This window comes from Stegodyphus dumicola, chromosome 3 (assembly GCF_044657685.1).
Source record: "Stegodyphus dumicola isolate Sdum_Otavi_A_Nest chromosome 3, ASM4465768v1".
Taxonomy (NCBI): domain Eukaryota; kingdom Metazoa; phylum Arthropoda; class Arachnida; order Araneae; family Eresidae; genus Stegodyphus; species Stegodyphus dumicola.
The window spans coordinates 237,488,312-237,514,524 of NC_140770.1; the positions used below are offsets into that span (position 1 = coordinate 237,488,312).

The 26,213-nt window shown below is 32.6% G+C and overlaps 1 protein-coding gene across 3 annotated transcripts in view; it reads right to left on the reverse strand.

The window, feature by feature from the left end:
* Window positions 1-26,213, reverse strand: part of Eip63F-1 (Ecdysone-induced protein 63F 1) — a 122,702-nt gene that overhangs the window by 51,574 nt on the left and 44,915 nt on the right. The window contains exon 1 of one of the 3 annotated variants that reach the window (XM_085813944.1): window positions 2,276-2,442. The exons of the other annotated variants lie outside the window; for them this stretch is intronic. Coding sequence (XP_085670070.1) covers window positions 2,276-2,278 — 3 coding nt within the window. The 5' untranslated portion in view covers window positions 2,279-2,442. Of the gene's footprint in view, window positions 1-2,275; window positions 2,443-26,213 lie in introns of those variants that run through there. 3 annotated transcript variants of the gene reach the window in all.

The following is a 26,213-nucleotide window of genomic DNA, read 5'->3' on the forward strand; positions in this document are numbered from 1 at the left end:
GTCTTTAGCATCCAAGAGGTTAAAAATCTATGCGGTAGCCAACTTTCGCAAGTATAAATTCCTTCATTAGTTGAAGAGCTTTAATTTATATTTCAGATTAAAATTATACATAGCATAATTAACTGAGCTATTTAGACACAACATAGTTACAATAGGGCACCATTAAATGGGATCAAGGTTCTTTCGATAACATTAACCGAATGATAACTTTAAAAGACGAGAAAAAATAACCTTCAGTACAGCAACGGAGTTTAGCTGAATTTAATACGAACACAACAAGAAAAATATAAATGAGTATTTTCAGAAAATTCTAATTAGAGAAATGCAAAATTTTGTTTATGAACAGTTCATAATGTCTTTAACGGAACAGTTCATACGTGACCTATTTATGATATTCCTGGAAATTATTTAGTCGATGCTGATCTTAACTCGGGGACATTCCTCATTCACTGTAAGACAATATGCAAATGTAAAATTTAAAATCAGGCAAGAAAAGCAACCTTAGTTTGAAGTAGGTGTTTTCAAGGATTTTTTTAAGGAGCAGGGAAAAAACATTTTGTAGAATATTTTTGCTCCTGCAGAAAGAGAACCTTGTCCGATCGTCCTCGAAATGGGTAGAAATATTCAAAATCTAAGCCAAACTAAGGTTGCTTTTTTATAACTGAAATTGAAAGCAAGTTGTTTGGCAACACAATCCCTTACTTGATGACAACTTTCTGGCATTTAGCAATTTTGATAATTTGTTTTGACCTCATTTAGTGACTTTACTTCAGTAAATTTATAAATTTTTTTGATAATATTTTGAAAATATTAACTGAACTGTTGATCACAATAAGCAACATATTTTTCATATTTTGTGTACAAACGAGAGGGATTTTGGCAATCGATAACAATATCTGAGCGATACCATTAATCGAGATCACAATAAGCAGCGCCTACTGCGCTCCTTAATATATTTGAAATTATAAATATGTTTAGCACAGTCTTTCAATGTTTTCTGCACAATTACATTATGTTACGTTACGCTCGCATCCCATTTATCAATCACTCGATCTGTCAAGTGTTGTCACTCTATGAAACATAAAATCTTAACTTTATATTCCCAGCAGATTGGCGAACAGCCATTTTCTAGAGAGTTACCATTCAACGCGTTATAAAACTTTAATTTATAATTAAGGCGAAAACACGAAATTTTTTTTGAAAAATATGAAAATTACGTTTGAACATGAAAACGTCAGATGGACATTTACTACGGAAGAAAATTTATAAAATGCTTTTTGCAAATATTTTTAGAAACAGTATTATTTCTTAAAATACTATAATCGTCTCCTGATTTTCCATTTAAGAACATGTACTAGCATACTGGTAATTCTAATTTCATAAGCATAGCTTTTAAAAACTTCAGAATTACTTAATCTTAACACTTCTTTTAACCAAATGCAGTTTAAAATTATAGTTATATACATGCATGCTGCCCAGACGGGAAAGTGATTAGCAACTCTCACTGAGCCGAAAATCCTTTCGACAGATGGGTAGTAGAGGAAGAAGGATGGAAGACCTTCGGACCGTTTATACCGACGCAACCTAGTACTCCTTACTACGATAATAATTGTTCTGATTCAGAAAAGTGAAATTAGCAACAATACCATAGTTATGCATTATAACAAACATATGATTTTTTGACGATTAGTGAAAATTTATATCGGGTTGGCCCATAAGTTCTGAGGGTTTTCTTTTTTTTAAGTTTAGATTTCCACAAAAATAAACAATAATTAAAAACAAATCAATTAATAATATTCTCGTCGGTCTTTGCAATTTCTTCCCGACGTTCAACAAGCTCTTCACTGCCTTGACGGCAGAAATCACTGTCTTCGAAAAAGTCATTTGTGAATAGCTTAAACTATTTTCGAACCGTCCTAAGAGGTATCACTTCTTCGCCATACGCTTCACAAATATATCGAGCAGCTTCTGTGGCTTTGGGCACCTTGATTAAACGCAAAAAGCAGAAGATGACGAAAATGCTCTTTTTTGTCGACTTGATACTTCGTTTTAATGAAAGAAACAAAAAGTGTTTCAGTGTAAAAAAACTCGACATACAGTTTTGTAGAACACATAATTCTCTATCGAGTAACATAAAACACATTGCCAAAACATTTTATTTTTCTCGCAAAATTTTCACTTAAGAAAAAATGCTAGGACTTACTGGCTAACACAACGCTTTATGATAAAAAAATGTTAGCCCTAAAAATCATTTTCTATTAAAAACACTACGTACCATAAAATCCTTATTGGTATGTCATCACTTTATGCAGCAGATGCTTGGCAACTCACTTCAGAGTGAAATCTCTTTTGAAAGAACGCCTTTAACATACTACTCTCCCAAATCTCAACGTTCAGTTCTCACTTCCATTATACTGAAAATTTGCAGCTGTTGTAAAGAGAATGACATCTCGTAACGAATAAAGATAAAGAAAAATTCAAACTGCTCCATCGTTAGAACGGCCACCTATTTCGAGTGTTACCATTTAATTTTAGAACTTAGTTGGGAGAAAAACCCAAAATAGCGATTCTGCCTTAAGACGATTAAAACCGGAGCAAGATGAAGCCTCAAAATAATGGCATTCACTGTTTATTATTTTTGGTAAGGTTCCAAATTATAACTGCCCTTCTTTTTCAAAAACCAGTTCTTTATGTACAAACAACATTAAGGCTCGTGTATGTGATTCATAGAGAGGAAATGCATTCACAAAACGCTTTGGTAGAATATTCCACTACACCTTTAATTTTTTTATATGCCAAATAAAATAAGCGTGTTACACACATAGATAATGCACATAACATATTTGAAATTTTTGAAGTATTTAGATACTTTTAGCATATCTCAAAAAATGAACTAGGGGAATATCTCTTGGGAAAAGAGACCCTTATAATCTATACAGAATTAGAATTTATAAAAATGTATAAATTCTAATTCTATGTCTTTGCAGGTTTGTAAACTCCTTGTTGCAGAAAAGTAATTTTATGTTTTGTAAATAAAAAAATTTAGTAGATAAAGTATTAACTTGGAATTTTATATGAGTAATCCATTAAGATTCCATTAAAACTTCCGATTTAATTCAGTAAATTTTCCAACTGAAACGGAAACGCTAGTTCCAATTCTTGAGAGAGGAACTAAAAAAACAACGAGCTGAAATAAAACTCTTAAAGTATATTTTATTAAACTTAACTTTTATAAATTTATTCAGTTCCTCCCTCTCCAACAAATTATTTACGATTATTATATAAATACATTTACGATTACTGCAATACTTCATAACTCAATGATTACCGGGTAGAGAATTCTAAACGTGGAATTCGAAATCTAGAAATGAGTGAATGAAGCAAAATGCTTCGAATTTCACCTGTTATTATGAATCGTTGCAGAACTTAACCCTTTGCGGCACAGTGTGTCCGGTCTGGACACACTTAAAAATTTCCTTCTGTACGCGCAGAAAAACTGAATGAAAAAGGATTTATAGATTACTATAGGTTACTCTGAACCTTCTTTATTTATAGTAGATGGCAGCTCAACACAAACCTGTCCATATATTTTATCCATGTTTAGTTTTTTCATTTTCTAAAGAAATCTTCCAGATTTTTTTAAGGTATAAAAGGAATTGTTTGAAAAGAAATTTCTATGTTATTTTTTGGCTGTATTCTAATCTCCTTGTTCTATATTAGTTTTAAATTTTTACCTTGAAATCTTGTTTAAAATCAAACGGCGAACCCTAAGTTTGCTCAGACCTAGAACAACTGATAGTCTGTATTCTTTGTTTCTCCGCATCTCATCGGTCAGTTCATTGACAACAATGCTCGTTTCAGCACTCTTTAATGGTAGAGAAATAAATGTTTAAACTATTAATATATGAAACTATTTATTATAGAAACAACTTTTAGAAATGAGACAGAGAATTTAAGATATCTAATGCCACCAGCGGCCGAGTGCAGACTGCAGAACGATAGTAGTTCGATCCGTACTGAAATCCTAGCAAACGAGCTGGATACTGGAAGTTTCATGGTTTTCCCCTATTTGTAATGTCACTATGAGCCAATTTTTTAAAAAAAAAAGACCTCCACGAAGGCATCCCTGTCATTTAGTGTAGACAGCTTTAGTGTGTTTTTCCATAACTAATCCTATCCTAAATATATCTGAAATAAGAATTAAATGAAATGATGAGATTACAGTAAGAATTGTCAGATTTCGGAGTTTATAGGTCCACATTCATTTCATTTCTAATATTTCGCTAAGGATATTTTCATGGTTTCAGAATCATTAACATTGGCTTCAGAAACAGAAGAAATGAAAATGTCAGTCAAATAAATGGGTGACCTTTTGTTTTGAGAAAATGGAGGTGAAAATCTTATGAGAATGATATGAAGACGCGGAATCATTATATTAAGAGAAATAATAAAAACGGGGGGGGAACATAATAATGATAAGAGTTGTGTTCAATTTGCTCAGTTTATGACCTCTAAAATGTTTTATCTCTTATTACAAATATGATAAAACTTCGATTATTCAAGCTTTGATAATTCAAATTTTTTAATAACCGGGTGTTCTCCACGGATTAAAAAAATCTGATGTACACCACATGACTTCCTTGTACGGAATATTAAATTATACGCATTTTTTCTTGCATTTTGTTTAAACTTATTGGATTTAATTATATATACTTCGCCGGCAGCGCATAAACCACAATAGAATAAGTGCATTCTTTAAAATTCACTCTATTTGTTTACCATAGCGACACTCTGGCGCTAGGTTCCCTTAACAGTATTATATTTCGTTCATATTTTAACTCAGAATGCACAAAATTTGTATCATTTAAAGAATTATCTAATCGTTGCCACATGTTCTGTTCAAGTACTATAACAAAGCTAGAACGATGTATAAAAGAAATTAAGCAAACAAAACAAAAAAGAAACAGCTTTTCACAGACGATTCAGTATTTCTCATTCAATTAATTCAGTTCTCACTTCGCGACAAACCAATAATACACAAAAACTCAAAATATCTCTACTAAAAATTACTAACTGTTAAAAATTAAATTACTAATTATTAAAAATTAAGTAAATCTTAAACACTTATTTCCTCGAAAAAATTCCAGAAAGGATTAAGCATGATTTAAATCGCAATAATAAATGAAGGCGTTTATCTTTGTTGTTGCGAAGGTACGTTTCTCTAGATTGGTAACAAATTCACTACTCAGCTGTTTCAAATGTAAACAAGCAATGACCGCCATCAAAATAGGCTTAGCGGAACTTAAAAAACTTTTAAATTGTTGATAATTCTAAAAATATTGCATACAGATTTACTAAAGGCATAAAACCCTTAACCGGAAGATAAAAACAACATAATTCAATCATTTTTAAAGCAAAAAATGTACAATTTACAAACATATAAGAGTAAAGAAACTGAGATCACTGAGCCGGGTAACAGAGTGGATATATTTATAAATATATTTATATACGTTTGGCGCGGCTGATTGAAACCAAAACACGAGGTGCACATCTACATGTTATAGTAGTCTTATATACAAAATTTCAACGTTCTGAGGCTACTCGTTTTTAAATTATGCGAGATACGTACGTACGTACGTACGTACATACAGACGCCACGAAAAATTCTCTTCAGAATTCATTTTAAAGCAGTTTTTTTTTTTTTTTTTTTTTTTTTTTTTAAAGAGGAAAAGAGTCTTTTATTCTGTCCTTACGTACAGATATCACGCAAAAACATCGTTAAATTGCATTCGAAAGCGGTCAAAGTGGATATTTTCGTTGAAATATGCTGCCTGAAGCTTTTCGCGATTACAATAGTTCCTTTTTACTTCGTACAAGGAAGTAAAAAACTGAAAAATTAATCTTAATTTTTCTTAATAAAACATTTTTTTAATTTCAGTAAACCATCCTTTGCTGAACGACGTTGAGACTACTTTCTTTAAATTTCTTTCTTGATAAATCGAAATCAAGAATTGTTTGAGAATAATTTTTTTTCTAGATACGTTTGAGAAATTTTGTCTTCGAACTAGGAGGGTCATGACTTAAAACTTCCTTTATAGAATCCTTAAATGCGAAATATTTTTTATGCCTTATGGTTTTACCGAATCGTTTAGTCATCCTCATGATCAGCCGCATTCGTCCCCATGTAAGATTTTAAAAATGTACACCTCGAAAAAAAATGGGGCAGTTCCTATATTTTTCGTCTACTGGGCCGATTGACAAAATTCTGCTTGGGTTTCCCTGTCTCGAAAGCGTGACTTAAATATGTATCAGATTTATATATAGTATTGTTCTAATATAGGTACTTTGACACAAAATCAAACTTTTTCTGAAATGACATGCCAATTGTTTTCGATATTTTGATTCTACGACTCAAATTATGCTAAACTGACAAATTGTGTAAAACTCGCGCGAGAAGTTTTTAGAAAAATTAGCTCTCAAAATTTTAGCCCCTAAATGTTAATTTAATTTGATATATACACTCTTTTGAAAAAAAATCGAAGCACCAAGAAGGACTTTTGCGACCGTGACGAAATTTGGTATGCAAAAACATCTTATCGAACATGCAAATGATCAATGTTTCAAGGCAAATGAGCAGGAACTGTGATCATAGCGCGAATTTCTAGTGCGCAGTTAGCAAAGTATAAAACTAGTAACAGAGAAAATTTCTCTTTTTTTGTTGCTGCCATTGTAATTCCGTAAAGAAGCAACTAAAGATGGCATTACGACAATATCGAAGACCTTACAGACAACTAAATGACTTCGAACGTGGTCGCATTGTAGGGTTGCATGAAGATGTGTGGTCATACCGAGCAATAGGCCACCACCAGCAGTGTACAGGCACTGCATTGCAAAGATGTTGGCAGCAATGGTTGCTACAAGGAAATTGTCGACAAAATGAAGGCTCTGGAAGGCCAAGGAGCACAAATGAGAGGCAAGATGGAATGACTGTTCGCCAGGCCTGAACCGCCCTAATAGTATCATTGTCGACTATTGAACGCATTACAGCCACGTCTATACCTCTCGTGGTACCGTCCACAATCTTAGGGCGCTTGTCTGAGGCGGGGTTACGATCACAGAGGCCTTTAAGACGTTTACCTTTGACCCCACAACATCGGCAGAGTCATCTGGAGTGGTATCGCAGCCGATCATCATGGCTGCTATCAGAGTGGCATCGTATAGTGTTCAGCGATGAATCTCACTTCACTCTTGAAGCAGATGACCCCGTGTTCATGTCTGGAGAAGACGGGCCCAGTGGTCCCAATCAGCCTTTGTTTTACAAAGGCATGCAGCCATAACCCCTGGTGTGATGGTGTTGGGCGCTATTTCTTATGACAGCAGGTCATCTTTAGTCAACCTCCGTACATCTTTAACAGCTCAACGATATGTTGATACCATCCTGCGGCCGGTTACCCTTCATACACGTCATCCTTGGATCATTTTCTAACAAGATAATGCCACACCGCATACCGCTCGCATATCTCTAGACTGTCACCTTGCGGTTGATACTCTTCATTGGCCAGCAAGGTCACCAGACCTTTGACCAATCTAGCATGTCTGTAACATGGTAGGCCGCCAGTTTCGGGTACCACAAAATATCGCAGATCTGGAGCGACAACTGATGAATGCCTGGCAGAATGTGTCTCAGGATGCCATTAAGAACCTCTATCTCTCCTTGCCTCGACGAATTCAAGCATGCATTGCCACCAGGGGCGGATTGACTAATTTCAAACACTCAATGGTTGACTGTGAGCCGTGAACAGGTACTATGACCTCGATTTTTTAATCATTTTATTATCTGTGTATGAGCTATACACATATTCAATTTCGACAAAAACAACCACTTCCTTCATGGTGCTTCGATTTTTTGCAAAAGAGTGTATTTATTAATATCTCTTTTTTTTTTTTTTACCAAATTTACTTGATTCCTTATTCCAGAATTCGAAATTTAGGCTTAATCCAATATAATTCGCCCAATTTTATGATTTATTTTTTAAATATGTATTTTTAAATATTTTTCATAAAATTTTCGAAAATATATTTTAATTATAACCTATAAAATTTTTGCCATCTTCTTAAAGTAGATGTATTTCTAAGCATGTCTGAAAAAAATTAGGCCTTTTTTTATTCAAAATTTCCGAAGATATACGTGAATTTATACTATATTACAGCGTTTTGAAATTTGGCATATTTGTTGTAAGCGATAATAACGCCAAATGTGCTTTAAGCACTTTATTAAAATTATTTGAAAATATTAACGATGGACCTTTTAAAAAATACCGCTCGCGCTTAAAAAAAAAGGTAAAGGAAAAAAGGTTGCTATAAATTAAGAATTTCGCCAAGTGAATTATTCTTGGTGCAAACTGAGCAAAATGCGTCAAGATAAATTTTTGAATTTTTCCTTAAATTTTCACCAAATTTTACAAAATTTAATATTAAGGCATAATTTGGGTCATCGAATCGAGATGTAGAAAAAACTTGGCATGTCATTTCAGAAAAAATCCGATTTTGTGTAAAAATCCCTATATGAGAACAATGCTATATATAAGTCTAATATATATCCTAAGTCGCGCTTTCCAGACATGAAAAACGCAGTTTGAATTTCGTTAATCGACCCAGTAGAACGGTAGATATAGAACTGTCCCACGTTTTTTTTTTTTTTTTTTTTTTTTTTTGGAATGTACTTTGAAGAAGACTGCAATTTGTGTTTAGAAATACAGTCTGTATTTTTATCTGGACTGAAATAATTCTCATTTACATCTTTATTCTATGTTTAATCTATTACTTTTAAGTAATTAAATAATACTTAACTTCTTTAAAGTATTATTTTTGTTAAATTTTTACATTAAGAATTTCAGGTAATTTTTTTGTTGTTGATAGGTAAACAAATGTCATCAAATGCAAAGAAAGCATTTTATAATCTTCCGTTTTCATTTTCGGATGGTCATTCGCCGTCTTAATTTTACATCCTAACCATATAATTTTATACCATTGTCAATAAGCTGAATTTTCTAAAGCAAATACAAGATTAAAAACTTGAGCTTTTTTTCAAACAATTATTTATATTTAAACAAAGATTTAACAGAAATTATTATATTTATTATAGATAAACATAATTGAATAACACTCATCTTTATTAAACGCAATAAATTTGCTGTATTAAATATTACACAGCAATAATATTATTTAGCATGTATACATATACGTAGAATTCTAAGGTTTGCAGGCGCAGTTTCCAAAAATTCTTGCTGACACAAGTTTTCGATTATTTTATTTTCCACCACCCCCTTTAGTTTCCGCGTATCAAAATTTATTTCCATAACCTAGTTTATCTTGTAGAGACATTAGGATTTTTTGAAGTAGGAGTCGTGAGAAATGAGCAATGCCCTCGCCGGAACTCGAACCCCGAACCTTTCGAATACGCGACGAGCGTGCCGACCACCACACCACGAAGGCATGCTAAAAAGGCGGGAGACATACCTTATAATTCAATCACATCTGTAAACTACTGAACCTGTATAACAGTAACAATTAGCTTACAGTTATCCATATTGATCATACGATCAAAAAATAACTCATTCTAAGAGGATATTGCAATTGCAATCCGTTTTTGATTGAACATGCTTAGAATATTTAACAGAATGTTGCACTCAAAAGTGTTTTTCGTTTCGAAAACAAAATCATACTGAGAAGTTTTGAAATTCATAGGAACTTTTCCTTATCATTACATTTTCCTGAAATGAAAAGAGTTGTCGATGGCTCTTTCAAAAAGCGTGAAGAGTAGTAGTTTAGAATTCTTCCAGCCTTTTATAGAACGCATGTCCCAGCACAATACCATGATTATCAAATTTAAAAGACACTACGTTTTGGCTCATGACAGGACTTGTTTAGTTTAATCTTTGAAAGTGTAATTACTTTTCGAAACGCATGATTTCTGCTGGAAGCTTACCAGTTCATGCCTGAAAGTCTATCAATTAGAAAAATAGTTCCATTCATGTAACCAAATTTATAAAAGAGTAGTGTTAAAAAACAAAAGCGTTCTGAATCCAGTCGTTCTAGTTACGTAGCAGACTTAATAAAAGAAAAAAAAAAAAAAAAGACTCAAGTATTTTCATCGCGAAGGGTGCAATCTCGAGATGCCCGAGCTAAAACTATCTTGGCTTGCGAACAATGCAAGCTTTGCTGCTTTCAAACAAATTAAAACTCTAGGACAAAAATATTTCAGAATTAGTCACTATCCTCGTGTCTTTGCATCTCTGAATACATTAATCCTGCTTGTTTTCTTCTTCCTCTCCCCTTTTCTCCGTTAGAAAACGTTTTACGTATGACAGCGTGAGAAATTGTGTAGTGGAATGAAGTCCAAATTTGTTTATTTTACTTCTTGAACTGCTAATAAGGGCAGAGAATATTCAAACGCTTTATAGAGATATTTCAGCTCGCACTTGGAAAATTTAGTATCTTCAGATATTTCCTTTGTTAACAAATTTAATAAAAGTAAGGCAGTTAAGATTCTAATATGAAGAACAAATATAGGATTAAGGGAGAAAAGAAGAGTCTATTCCTTGTGAAAGACTAGAGGAAAATTGAGAAATATAGCATGTATTTTTAAATATATACTGTAGCCGATGTAAATAAAGAATGATATTAAAAGAGTTTTCTGTCATTTATACTAATGACAAAAAAGTTAATAATGTTAATAATAAACACATATATTATTTTTAAATTGCTAAATTTCTTTCACTGGTAAGAAAAAGTACGTGTTATTATATGAAAGATAAAGCTATATGCCGTGAATAAGATATCTTTTAGTTTATAAAGTCTTGTGAATACTTAACGGAATAAGACATGAATGAATATTTCTTGCATTGTAAAGGAATAACGATACCTAGAGCCATCAAATTTTGAGTCACGTAGTCCACTAATGGAACATGGGCACTTGGAAGACCGAATTTTGAATTTCCTTTATTATATATTTAAAATTTTGTAAAATTTGTAAAATTTTAACGAATTTTTGAGTAACAAACTCAACGATTTCAAAGCGAAAATGGCAACACTGTACGGAAAAAAACATTTTTATCTCTAGAATGCGAGACTGTGCATCGGAAATTCTAAAGATATGCTGCTTTTAAATATTTTGTGATATTGCTTTTGAATTGAATTTTATGTGTTTTAAGTGCAAAGAACATGATATTTAATACATAAAGCTTACTTAAATGTAACACACACACACACACAAAAAGTTCTTTTGGGCGTAATATAAAATCTGAAAAGTTTCAGATTTTTTTCTTGCGGGGGGGGGGAGGTCAACTTCTTGTTATAAAATAGTTCAAGGCAATATGGCGACGCTGGTTGGTGCCGAGACTGTGTATATGCTGCAGTGATAAGGTAGAAAGTCGACACGGGGCAGGTCACAGGTGACGGAGGACGGGGACACCTGGTGTTTAACAGAGGTAAACAGGCATATGTCCCGCGCTCTCTTCTATCTACCGGGAGTTTATTGAGATCTTAAAAGAATTTTTACATTGCCATGCAGGGGCAGATGAGAAATACATTGGCTATTTATGTTGTATTACAAATTTTAGGTTTGCAAGGTATACATTACATAACATACTGGTTACACATAAAAAAAACTTGAACATAACACATACATGACACATAAACACTATTAATAAAGGAGTTACATGCGCTTAGCAGAAGGAAGATACACATAAATAGCACATTAAGCACACATTTGTGTATAGTTTAGGTACTTATGCTGAGGATCAATTTTGAATATGCATTGGATATACAGAATACATGATGCCAAGTACACTTAATGTAGATATTTTACTCATAATACTGAATACACTGATAATACTGCTTACGAGTACTATATACAGAATAAACTTGGGATTACTATATACAGGATACATAATGCTAAGTACACTTAATGTAGATATGTTACTCATGATACTGAATACATTGATAATACTGCTTACATCCGCTGCAGATACCTGACTCATATTACATTGCTATGCATTTAAATATACATGTTGCAAATACAGATCATTTACGATATGCTCGAGATTATGCTCGAGATACACGCTCTAGACTACTATATACAGAGTACATACAGAGTGCCATATATAGAATAAACTTTGGATTACTATATACAGGATACATAATGCTAAGTACACGTAATGTTGATATGTTTCTCATAATACTGGATACATTGTAAATACTGCTTACGCATGCTGCAGATACCTGGCTCATATCACATTGCTAAGCATTTAACTATACATGTTGCAGATACAGTACATTTTCGATATGTTCGAGATTGCTATCTACACGCTTGAGACTACTATATAAACAATACATACAGAACAGACTTAATATTTCTATATAAAGGAAACATAATGCTAAGTACACTTATTATAAATATGTTACTTATAATACTGGATACATTAAAGAGACTGTTTACACACGCTGCAGATACCTGGCTGATATTACATTGCTCTGCATTTAATATACATGTTGCAGATACAGTTCATTTACGATATGCTCGAGATTGCTATCTACACGCTTGGGACTACTATTTACAGAATACCACATACAGAATAAACTTGGGATTACTATATGCAGAATACATAATGCTAAGTATGCATAATGTAGATATGTTACTCATAGAACTGGATATATTGAAAATACTGCATACTCACGCTGCAGATGCATGACTCATATTATTTTTAAATATACATGTTGCAGATACAGTTCATTTACGATACGTTTAAGATTACTATATACATGCTTGAGACACTAAGTACCCGTACTGCTAGTACATTTAATTATTACTAGGTATACACAGTCTGTGGACGGTGCACAGAGTTCAGACTGCTTACACACGCTGCAGACACGGGGCAGCTTTTTGGAGCCGTAATCGCAACACGCTTATATGAACTGAAAGCTCATGTGTCACGAAATAATGTTGCTTCGACATGGCGAGACTAAAATACAGGGTGCGGCGGGGAAACTACCTTATTTTAAAAATGAATAACACAAATAGTATAAGCGATATCAGTTTAATTTTTTTTCAAGTTATAGAGAGACACTTAAAGGGATTTTTTAATTTTTTTTTATTGCGGTTTAAAAATAATATCATTAAGGTGGCCTCCGTTCTGGTCAATGTATTGAGATAGTCGAGTTTTGAAGTTTCTTGCCACTTTTACCAGCATATCAACGGGTATGTTGTCGATAGCAGTTTGAATATTGTTCTTCAGTTGGGCCAGAGTCTTTGGACGTTAGAGATTTCAGATAGCCCACAAAAAGAAATCACACGGGGCTAAATCAGGCGAGCGCGTTGACAATCGCCTTGTAAGGAGAAAAGGCGTCCAAGAAAATGTTCTCCAAAAAAGGAAATGTTCTCCATGGTCCAATAATGCCTAATTTGGACAATGCACATTAAACAGTCACATGTTCTGTATGGAGGGGCTGCTCATGAAATTCTTGGGGATTCGTGCCACTCCATTATCCCATGTTTTGCTTAATGCATGCTGCAACCGGAAAGATGAAAATGAGCCTCATCGCTAAAGAACACAACGGCATCTTGAGGTGTATTAACAAGAGCGGCTTTGCAAGCATTTTTTTCGTGAAAGAAAATCGCGTTGATTAAGTTTTTGCACCACTGCCAATTTATATGGATGAAAATGCAGTACGTTGAAAAGTACAACTCCACGGAAAACGCGCGCTCTTCTCTCGTCCACTGCATGATTGGTACTAAACCTACATGACATAAAACTTTACAGATACCGCTCTTTTCAATGAGCGCCACCCTACCCTTCTCGGAGTAACTGTCGCTAGATGGCGCACGTTTCAAATAAGGAAGTTTCCCTGCCGCACCCTGTACAAAGAATCTCTTAAGGAGCCCTGTATTTCTTTCAGTCTTTCCTCGATCTCTCTAAAGAGCAATTCTCAGAAGTCAGTGTTCGAAAGCCGTCACCTTTTTAATACAGTTATAATTAGCAACTCATAATTTTATAAATGTCATTCTTAGTTTGGTTTTTATGAACTTTATTCTAAACTTTATATTTCTTCAAACTGGCCGGGTGTTCTTCGCATAGGAAAGATACTTTCGCTCGGCACTAAAACGGCTGAACTGAAAAATAGAATTTAAGAAAGAACTGAGAAAAGTTAACTATTAAAAAAGCACTGAAAGTTTTCATCGCAAATGTGTACACTATTTCCAATGTATTTAGTGCATTCAATACATTTTATCTCAACAATTTGTACTAAGTTATAACCATTTTTTGACCGATTTATTTATGACAATATTTAGATTTAACGTTAAGGATAAAAATATCGGCTTTTTATGTTTTAAAAGGAATTAGTATCAAAATATGCAGGAAAAAAATTTTTGCTTGCACATATTTACAGTTTAACGTTTTTGAAAATTAATGTTCGGTTGCTTTTAAAGAATTTGATTTTTTTAACCTTCCTTCCTTCATTTCGTTTCGTTACTAAATGATACTTCTTCTTTTCGAATAAAAAAATTGCCTAATATTAAGAAATTGTCCATTGCGTACGATAAAACGGCTGTACAAGAATATACAATAAAAATCCTAATCAAAATTTACAAAAAATAGGAAAACGGATAAAAAAGTACTCGGGAATTAAATTTTGCAAGTACTGTGTATTTTCCTTAAAATTCTTAAGTACAGTAATAGCTTATTCTTTAAAAACGGTATTAATTCATTCGAAACATTCTGATGGTAAAATTTTTGTGTATTTTCATGCTACATCAGATTTAAAAACAGAAACAGTTTTTAAAGCAAAATTCAAAGATCAGCTTGTTTGTTGTTCCCGATCTCAAAATAACTCTATGACATATTGTTGCTGCTTATTTTTCGTTCTCACTAGGCCATTAGCACTGGCAACTCTTATTTGGAACACATGCATTAACTCTGTATGAGTTTTGTATTTTAGTTTGTAATTTGTATTTCATTTTAATTTCTGTGTGAGTAATGTTCACAACTGGTCATAATTATAAAAGAATTGGTTTAATTAACTATTTTTCAAGTTTTCTTCAAAAGTTTATTTCAGTTACTACTGAAGTTTCAGGTTATTATTTATTACTTTAAAAATAATTCGGTTCCGCAGCAAAAATTATAATAATCAGTTAAAAGTATTAAAATGCATTATCGCTGAAGTATTTTGAAGAATAACCTAATGGGAATTCAAATTAATCAACCTGAAAAATTAAAAGATTAAGATACAATAACAAGCCGAAAAAGTATTAATTTAGAAGTCAAACAACAAAAATCAGCGTTATGTTTTCAAATTTGGATAACATAACGCTGATTTTTGTTGTTTGAATTCTAAATTAATTACAAGATAATTTATTTATAGATAACGATGTCAAAACCTCAGAAATTTCTACTGAAGTGAAATTATTGGTGAGCATCGACATTTTGATTAACTTCTTTTGTGAACAAAACCAGTTAAGCCAATCTGGTAGTGTATATTAGAACTGAAAAAGACTGTCCTCTAACATATAGCAGTAGCATCAACGGAGAGCTCTACTGAGAAAACCTGAAGCACGATGAAGAAATTATGATGTCGTTATCTGTATAACAAATTGCATGAACACCAGTGGAATGTTTTTCTATAGCAAAATAATTATATATAACTGTACAATAATTTTCTTATATCCATGGGTAATATCTTCTAAGACTTACAGAAATTACCTGAAGGCGAAGGTGATAGTAAACGCTATAATTAAACTCTATATTCGTGAAGAAAAAGAATTGCAGTTAATTTCTAAATTATGCAACTAAAGTAATATTAACAATAAATAAAAATTATAACAGTATTATGAACACTGGAAAACATTTTATTTTGTGCTTCTAAAAAACGAAATGTAAGGTGTATTGTACCAGAATAAACTCTTTCCTCTTACTTATGAATGCAAAGGATTCTGATACTTTAACTTAATCCGTCAAAAATTACATATATAATTTACTTTTACTATACAATAAAAGATATTGTTTCGAAAGGTGGTAAAATACGGATCATCGATTTTCATAGCACTAACAGTGGTTTCAAACACTACGCTAGTTGTTTTCAAACACTTGTAACAACAATATTCTTATATTTCAGTGACTTTATTGTAGTGAGTAAGAATTTTAAAATCAGGGGAGTTGCGATAACACTTCACTAATGAGAATTAAGTTGAATGTTAGAAATAAGACGGGGAACAAATCTGAAATGAAGAAATAGGGACCTGAAACAAAGACAAGTCAAGTACTTTCTGACCACTGACAACCAAGATTTTCTACAAGCATACCCGTGACATCAAGTTGGGGTGTGAGCTCAGAGTTTAACGGGCTTTCTACAACCAGATAATATACGGCTGTGTTACGGATAGTTGTTACTTTCATGGCATTTTGAAATTTACTGGCTGTTTTCCAATGTAACTGAATTGTGAATAAGTGAAACCATTGATACTAAATCAGCAGATATTGAAGCGCAAATATAATATGTACCGAAGAGGAGACAAAATTGAAATAATGAATGGCAGTAATTCACAGAAAAGACAAGAACGTGACTTAATGGATCAGTCATTGTTTTCACAGGCAGCGGACCAGCTGAAAGTGAAGTTTTGCTCCTGCGCCAACAATAATACAGGAATTACAGATCTTAAATTTGTTAATTCGATACACAGACTGGTTAATATTAGAAAAGGGTGGGCAGGGGATGTCAAGAAATCCAGCAACTTCTTATCGAAGAAAAAGAACTGTTTGTCAGATGCGCAGATTTAGAGAATCAAGCAAATAAACAGTGATGTAAATTTAAGAACTGAAAAAATCTAAACCTACGACTAAACTGGCTTGTGCTCAATCTCACAGCTTGGCCCTTTTAGAGATTTAAAGATTTTTCCTGCCTCACATTTTTTTTTTTTTTTTTTTTTTTTTTTTCAGCGCAGAGGTTTTTTTAACCAGGGGGAATTTCTTGCAAGACACGAGTTTCGTGATTTGAGGGAGTGATTTGTTTGTAGATTAGTAGATTCAATGTGTTACAAAATATTCCAACCAAGACAAGCTACGGAGCAGATGAAATGATGTAACGTAAAGGACGGAAAAAGTTAAACTTGATCTCTACAAAAGCACAATAAAACCAACATAAATATTTCCTTATTTATATTTATTTATTAAATATGATGATAATTTATACATTAATAAGATATAAATACTATGCATTGGTTATGTATTTTCATTCATTATTTTAAAATATTAAGAAAAGGGAAAAATGTTTGGCAGTGATAGCTATCACTGCCAAACATTTTTGCCCTTGCAAACGGACATTTAGTTGGACTAGTCCAACTAAAATTTTATAAGACCATGTAAGTGAGTAGTTAATTTTTAAATGAGACGGTCAAAATTTACTTGTCAATTTAAATAATCATAGACCAATTTTTAGTAAACAAAATTCAACTTACAATTTCGGTTTTTAATAACAATTGACGAAAATTCAATGAACAGTTTTTTAATGTATCATCAGTTTCAATTTAGGGACCAGCGTTTTATAATGACACGATTATAAACTGTAAAAGAATGTCCAGAAACACAAGTTTGAGGGATTTGTAGCAGATGATTCCATTTTCTTAAAAGTTTTGACACTCAAATATACATGAAGGTCCCAATTGAGAATACCAGCGATATTTCAGATTGAGCTCCAAAACGACAGCTCCCAAATTTAAAACTTAATCAAAATTTTAAGCGCTTAAAGATAATTTCATTTTGTAAACGATTTAAATGTAAGAGAATCGTTACTACTGGTTGTTTTAATGTTAGACAAGTAAATATTAGAGGGCTACAAATATTAAACACCCTTATATACCATATTCCAGAGAATTTCCACTTTCGTATATTATATTTCACTCTTACAGGCCCACCAGCGGCCGAGCGGTAAAATCGCTGAACACTGGTAGTTCGGTCCGAGTTTCGAATCCCGCGAACGGGCTGGCTGCATGGGCGTTTTCGTGGTTTTTCTCATCTGTAACGTGTATACGAGCCAGTTTCCCTGAGAAAGTCCTCTACGAAGGCATCTCTCCCCCCAATAGGCAGATAGCCTTAGTGTACTTTGCCGTATTCTCAATACACCATTTCACGCTTACAGAAATACGATAAATTTAACCACCAATTAGACATTTTCCCTTCAGATTTCTAAAGTATGAAATGTCTAAAATTTTGATCTTACCTAAAGTATTGTTTAAAAAATAAGTGTTATATACTTTTGAATGATTTAAATAGTCTAAAGATTTTAACTATAAATCTCAATTGTTACTTTTCTCAAAATCATTATTTTTATGCCTCTTTTTGCGAGCTCTTGCAAGAGGGACTTAACTTTAAAAAATACTTTGAAAAGTTTTTGAAAAGGTAAAAAAATAAAAAGGTTTAAAAGTTCTGTAGAATTTTGTTCTTTGATGACTTTGATGAATAGTAAGATACAGTTTTTCTCATGGATGAATTGATGAAGGTATAGCTTTATTTTTATTTGTTTTTCATTTTAGATTCGGCGATCGGAATTCAAAATAATTGTCTACGAAATTTTTAATAAACTTGAATTTGTACATCGTTTATGGGAAAGAGCTTTGCTTCAAACTCAAAATATCTTTCTTTTAACGTTGCATATAAGCTATTTAAAGAATTTTTAAGTTCACCTTGTGTTAGTAATGTAAAGTTTCAGGATGTGCTATATTATAAGATTGAAAAAAAGGAAATGTGTATATATAATATATATATATATTAGCATACGAATTAGGAATTTTCTTTTAACTTTTTTCTAAATTTTGCAGCTCAGTGCGCAAAATTTTAGACCACATAGGTCATTTATCGTTTGTTCTCTTTTCTTTAATTATATATATGTAATAATAAAATTCCATAGTCAAGAATACACTTAAAATTCTAACTGTATGTTCTTTTTATTTTTAATGGCGACGTTCTCTTATTTGAAAGTACGTGGAATTAGTAACAGCCCCGTAGTCAAGTTGTTTTTTTCCACCTTTTCTACACGTACAGTTTTAGAATGTTCTGGAGATTTTTAAAGCGAACTGGATTGGCTGACGAGGCTGACGTCATTTCTTTGAAGCTCCGCTTTTCCAGAGGCTATAAAAGGACTCGCAAAAGAATATCGGGGGCTGTTCTTTAATGTAACGATGCAGTAAACTTCATACAAAAAGTTAGTAATTCTTTTTATTTACTCCGGATATCTGATTTTGTAACTACTATTTCTCCTGAATAATAATAAATGGATCCTGTTTTTTAAACTTTCTGATAATTTAAGCTACGACTACATTTATGATTCTTCACCAATCTAGTTATTCCGGACAAAAGCTGGTACATCATATATATATATATATATAATTTAAAGTAAAAGAGCAAGAACAAATGAAAAATGACCTATGTGGTCTAAAATTTTGCTCATTCTGCTGCAAAATTAAGGAAATTAGAAGATAAATTTTAGTACGCAAGCTAAAAAGTTGCTAAAAACTGCGGCTCCGCGAAAACTTCAACATAAGCAAATTTAGTTGCTATGATATGCGCGAAAAGAGAGAAATATACAACATTTGAATATTTACAAGTAAAATTAACAAAAATAGTAAGCTATATGCTCAACGAATTAAGTTGATTAAAACACAGTAAAATACTAATCAATTGATCAAGATAAAAATAAAAATAAAAATTATAAATATTAGAAAGCGGTTAATGGTTAATTAGCTCAATTTGAAGTTCATTTTGACTCGTCAAGGGAAATTTTTTAAAATATATATATAAACGCTATGTAAATTTGGTGAGGAAGTATTTTGCAAGAACAGTTTTATTTAGATGCTGGCATTCCGAATAATTTCTACTATTATTTAGCAGTATGTTACTAATTTTCAAAGATTTAACTAACTAAAATTAAGTAAATCATATGTACTCTAAAAAATATCTTTAGTTCAATATTTAGGGAGTGTACGGATTTAGAAAAAATCTAAGAAGATATATGCATGTAAATTATAAAAATTAATTATAAACAGTGAAGAATATAAAGAAAGGCTAGTTAACAATCTTTCAGAGGGTACTATGTAAGAAATGCTGCAGAACAAAAAACGGCAGGAAGTCAAGAAAAGTTAACCGAGAAAGAGAAAGAAAATAAAGAAAAAAAATGTTTTCATAAAATGAACTTTTATTTAAAAAGTCATCAAATAATTAATAAACTGAAAGGAGAAAAGTAGCTTATCTTAGTTTTATGGAAAAAAAGAGAGATTAAAGAATTAATTTTGCTTACGAAATGTATTCAATTCCAAGCTAAGCCGAAAATTCAGAAGCTAAGTTAAACATTTCAAAAGTTTTTTACACTTTATTCGATGGTGCAAACAATAAAATTCTACGACTTTTAGTTTGTTCATTAAATGAAAGGAAAAGAGTTTAATTATTAAAATATTCTAAGCTGAATTTGAATAAATTGCTTTGGCCTCATTGTATTATCACCACAAATATGTGTGCACAAAATTTGAGATCGACAGCGTATCAGGAAGCAGTTTAAAAATCGATAACATATTTTTGACCGTAGCGATAAGCACCATGAGTGAACTAAAGAAGTTTATAATTACGGAAGTTGGAGAGGCTGGAAAAAGATCAAAACAGGCTAAAGGAACTGAAGCGCAGTTAAATGTTTTAATGTGTAAATATTAGGTAAACAAAAAACACCGTAAACCTTTTTTATGGGGGAAAAATATCTTTTCTAGAAATAAATTCTGGCACTTTCCCTATGCCCCAGAAAGAAGGCAAAAATTAAACACCTCTATTTAAACTGGCTTTTCCTATAGTTAAAAAATGATTCAAAGGCTGGATTTTTAATTTCTTGAAAATAATAGAAGAAAATGCATAAATCTGATGTCCAGCGAAACTTATTTATTTTACTCCATGAGTACAGAAGGCATCGAAAATATCCTTGCTAAGACGGTACGAATTCTCACATAGAAGTGTGTGTGAAACCCCATTCTGATCCACCACCAAAGAAAAACAATTGACCGGAAACAAGAAATATTTTCATTTTATAGAATGTTTTTTAAAATAGGCACTTCAAGGCCGTTGCCAGCCCATTCTCCATTTGCGATCGTAATAATTCGTGTCGTCATCACAAAACAGTACCTGTTTTCTTCGCCTCATTTAACTTTGTAGTTCAAGCCGGCTTACATTATTCGTATGCTTTTCACGATGCGAAAACGCTAAACGGAACGAAGTAGGGAAAAGTTAAACGACTCGACATTTTTTCCGCTACTCATGCTCCTGCGGTTGACAATCAAATCAGTGGCGAAATATGGCCTTGAAGTTCCTATTTTAAAGGAATAGACTATAATGCTAGACTAGTTTTAAGTAACAGCGTAGTTAATTCTCTTCGATTACTCACTGGAGTTTCCTTAGGGTCATTAGGATTTTTGAAGCAGGAGGACATGAAACGAGCAGTGGCTCAGCCGGGACTCGAAACTTGCATCTCTCGAATACGAGCCGAGTGTGCTGCCGTTACACCGCGAAGGCATGCAGAAAGGAGGAAGAATACCTTACTCAGATCTTATTCAGATCAGATACTTCAGTTAGGACTTAGACAAGAAAAAAGCTATTAATATGCACCGTGATCTACAATCCATCCCCATTTCTTTGGTTTATTATCAGTGCATCTGATATTAAATCACTATAAGCACAGCTACGTGTCCGAATGTTTAACAGAAAAGAAATCAAACAAATATATAATTTAAGATAGGATGTATACCTTGTACACACACAAATGGGACAGTTCTATCCCCGCCATTCTACTGCCCATTGACGAAATTTGGCTCGCGTTTTTCATGTCTGTAAAGCGTAACTTAAGATATACTATATTAGATTCACATATTGTATTGTTCTGACATACATTATTCTGACACATCGGATTTTATCTGAAATAACATACCTATTTTTTTCCGTATTTCGATTCTAAGACTCGAGTTATGCCAAAGTGCCAGATTTTTAAAATTCGCAAAGCAGTTTTAAAGAATTAGTTCTCCAAATTTTAGCTCCTCACTGTTAATTCAATCTGGTATATATTTATTAATCTCTCTTTTTTTATTACACTTACTTGATTCCTTCTTTAGCAGTTCGAAATTTATTAATTTTTCGAAAACATTTTTGAATTATAACCCATAAAATTTTTACATCACCTTAAACTAGATGTATTTCTAGGCCTATCTGCAAAATTAGAGTTTTTTAATCAAAATTTCAAAAAATATACATGAGTTTATATATTGGAATGTTTTGAAATTCGGTATATTTGTTATAAGCGATAATAACGCCAAATGTGTTGTGCGCACTTTCTTAAATCTATTTCAAAGAATGAACGAGGCACCTTTTTTTCCTCTCGGGCACAATTAAAAAAGAGAAAGAAAAATGGGTTACTATAAATTAAGAATTTTGCCAAGTGAATTGTTAATGGCGAAAACTGAGAAAAGTGCGACAAGATAAATTTTTTAATTTCTCGTTAAGTTTCTTTCCAAAGTTTACAAGATTTAAATATTTGAGCATAATTTAAATCGTAGGATCAAATTATGGGGAAAAAATCGGTATGTCATTTCAAGTTAAATTTTGTTTCAAAATATCAATGTCAGAATAATACTGTAAAAAATGTAAGTTAAGAAGAGTTCTTGAAAAAAATAAAGAAAAGACGTTTAATTCTAAAGAACAGTGTATATAACAATTTGGTAAATATTAAGATATTTTTCGTTTCATAGATGCATCTCAATGACGGTGTAATTTCTAAAATGTTGTTGTGAACAATATTTTTTTCCATAAACTATCATGTGCTTTTTATTTTATAGCCTCACTTTTAAAAATGTATGGTTCGTATAAAATTTAACTATCTATCTTACTATCATTTCTACCAGCTTTTATAAACTATTTTCTGTTAACAATATTTTACAGTACTAAACATAAAAAAGGTTTCCGTTTCTCAAAATTTATTTTATAGATAATAGTACATTTTTAAAATTTTCACATTTTGGAAAGCTTATTCAATAAACAACCTAATAAAAATTCTATCATCTATAAAAGATAAATAGGATTAAGTCCAAATAATTAATTAATGTATTCTACAAATTAATTAAACCAATTAGCAGATGCTGCCACTGTCTTATTAAAAACTGAGAAAGTTTAAATTTTTGCTTTAAGTGCAGTTGATAGGAATTCGAAGCACAAATGTTTAACGTTATATTTTAAAAGGGGAAGGGAGAAATTAGTCAATCATTTTAGAACTGAATTTTAACAGCCGAACTGCAGTTCAGAGTAGCTTATATGTGTCTTGATGAAAGTCTGACTTGTACTTAACACTGAAGTAACGCTACTCCTAAATTCATTAGTAGCAAAGGCAAGAAAAAGAGCAAAAGCAAGAACTCATTTCGTTATTTCTTGGAACTGTAAGGCAAGAAATTACTTCAAACACATTTCAAACAAAACTTCAGGTACCAAAAATAAGTCAACTGTTGATTTATGACAAAACTGTTAACAATGTTTAAAAAAAGATAATAAAAACAAAACTGTCAATGAAAAGCAAACAAATTTTCGCTAGGCAAAGCTATTTGAATATTTCATGGTAGCAATGTCATGGCTGAAACAACAAGCTATTACGAGTACAATGGAATTACGTGTTCAGGTATACTTGCCAGCGCTGTAGAAACAGAAAGTAAACTTAAAATACTTAAAACCTTTTACCTAGAATATTATCATCTTGTTGAATCTGGAAAGAGACCCAGAATGCCCCGGAGATATAAATGTTAAAAATACTTGAAACAGCTGTTTTAAATATCTGGAAGATGTGTTTATTGTTCTCAGTTTGCGAATTTGATGATCTGGCAAAATAGAAAGTACAGAAACCCAAGAGAAACATTTGTTGCAAAACTTGTGTACGATCGACCTTCTGAAATAAATGTTAATTCTCCTTATTATTATTTTGAAATTCACATTTATTCCAAATAGATCTCACTGTAGCGAATAGTTTATCCAACAGATGGCAGTATCTGCCAAGCTCCTTTGGTAATTGTTAATGCGCATGCGCAAGTGGAGTGTAAAAAGAAGTATGTTATTAGGAGAATGAGCTTTCGTAAATAATGTTGCTGCGCGTTTTCGCTGTGTAAATAAAAGTATATTTTTATATCATAGATGTTCTTTACTCTCTAATGCGAAGCACTAGGTTAGTGCACGAATCTCTTCTGATTCAGAAACCATTTTCAAACCGTGGATCACCACAACAAAAAGTGGCGTCCGCGACAGGACGCATTAGTTAGGTAAAGGACACTTTTGATGGTTTAACAACAGAAATGGAAGCCTTGAAAGTAAGAAGAATACCACTGCGTGCAGCCTTCACGAAAGCATATAATAGCCTACATGGACATTTGAATGAGTCAGAATTGAACAGTGATGTTCTATTATCGTCCCTGGAAATCCTGGAAGATAAAGGAATTCGACTACAACAGTTGGATGAAGAAATATTGGATCTCCTATCAAAATCGAAAGAAGTCTCGCAAGAAGAATATACTAAATTTGAGTCATGTGAGACTTACAAGGAGAAATTAATAGCAGCCAGGATGAAAGTGAAGCAAATCACTGTGGAAATAGAGAAAAATTTGCTGACTCATGCATCGGTAAATGAAACCAGAACTGTTGATTCAAGAACAACGGCAACGAATTTGAAGCTTCCGAAAATAAATTTGATTGAATTTACAGGTGATCCACGACAATGGTTGAATTTCTGGAATACCTTTAGTAAGACACACGAAGATCCAGTGCTAGATGATCATTTGAAATTCGTATATCTGATCCAGGCTACTGCTGCCAAATCGAAAGCACGGGAAATAGTGCAGAGTTTCCGGACAACTAAAGAAAATTATCCGAAAGTCATCGAACATTTAAAGAATCGTTTTGGACGTGAAGATATTCTTATACAAGTGTACGTTCGGGATTTATTGAATCTTGTGTTGATAAATAATAATGCAACCAAAAAGGACTTTGCGCTATCATCGTTGTACGACAGTTTAGAAACAAAACTGCGTGCTCTGGAATCTCTCGGTGTGACTGAAGATAAATACGCTAGTGTTATTTTTCCGTTAGTTGAATCTTGCCTGCCCCCTGACATCTTACGCGTGTGGGAGAGGGAACGGGAGAGCTCGTCACAACAAGGTAAGAGCGATCTTGAATCTATTCTTCTGTTTTTGAAAAATGAAGTGATATCTGAAGAGAGAATTAAATTAGCGCGTTTTTCTTTTGATAAAAGTAGAAAATCTAAAAGTTACATTAATGATGAGTCTAATATTCCTACTTGTAATGATTTGTATACAGGAGACAAATTTAAAGAAAATGCTCCTATTAAGAAAGTTGAGGAATCGTATTTATTTTGTGATAAGCCACATTTAACAGAAAAATGTTTTAAAGCTAGTACGCTTACATATCAGGATAAAAAAGATTTAATATTTAAGAAGGGTTTATGTCTATTATGCTTGAAGAAAAACCATATTTCTCGTAACTGTAAGTCCAAGGTTAAGTGTTTAATTTGCCAGAAAAGGCATTTGGCAGTAATGTGTCAACAAGTTCCTTCTCAATTGAAAGAGACTAAACAAGTAGAGCCTGTGGCGAAAAATGAGGTCAATGTTTTGGCTAGCAGATCCGCGAGCTCCGATGTGTTACTACAAACATTAATCGTAAGGGTAAAAAATGGCAACAGGGAAAGGATAGTCAGAGGGATTATAGATACGGGTTGCGAGAGAAGTTATTTAACGAAAGATATTACAGATTCTTTGAAATGTAACAGTGTTGGTGAAGTGAAATTAGTTCATAAATTATTCGGAGGTGTAGAAACAAAAGAAAAATTGCATTCTAAATATATAGTTAATTTGAGTAGCCTTGATAATAAATATGTATGTAGTGTGCATTGTTTAAGTGAATCTGTTATCTGTTCTGATGTTAAGAAAATACCTAAAGGTCCTTGGTTGAAAGAACTTCGTAAATTAAATATTCAAGTGTCAGATGTAGAGGGTAATGCTCCCGAAAACGAAAGTGACATTAAATTGTTGATAGGTTCTGATATTGCTGGAAAATTATTCACCGGAAATATTAAATGTTTACAAAGTGGTC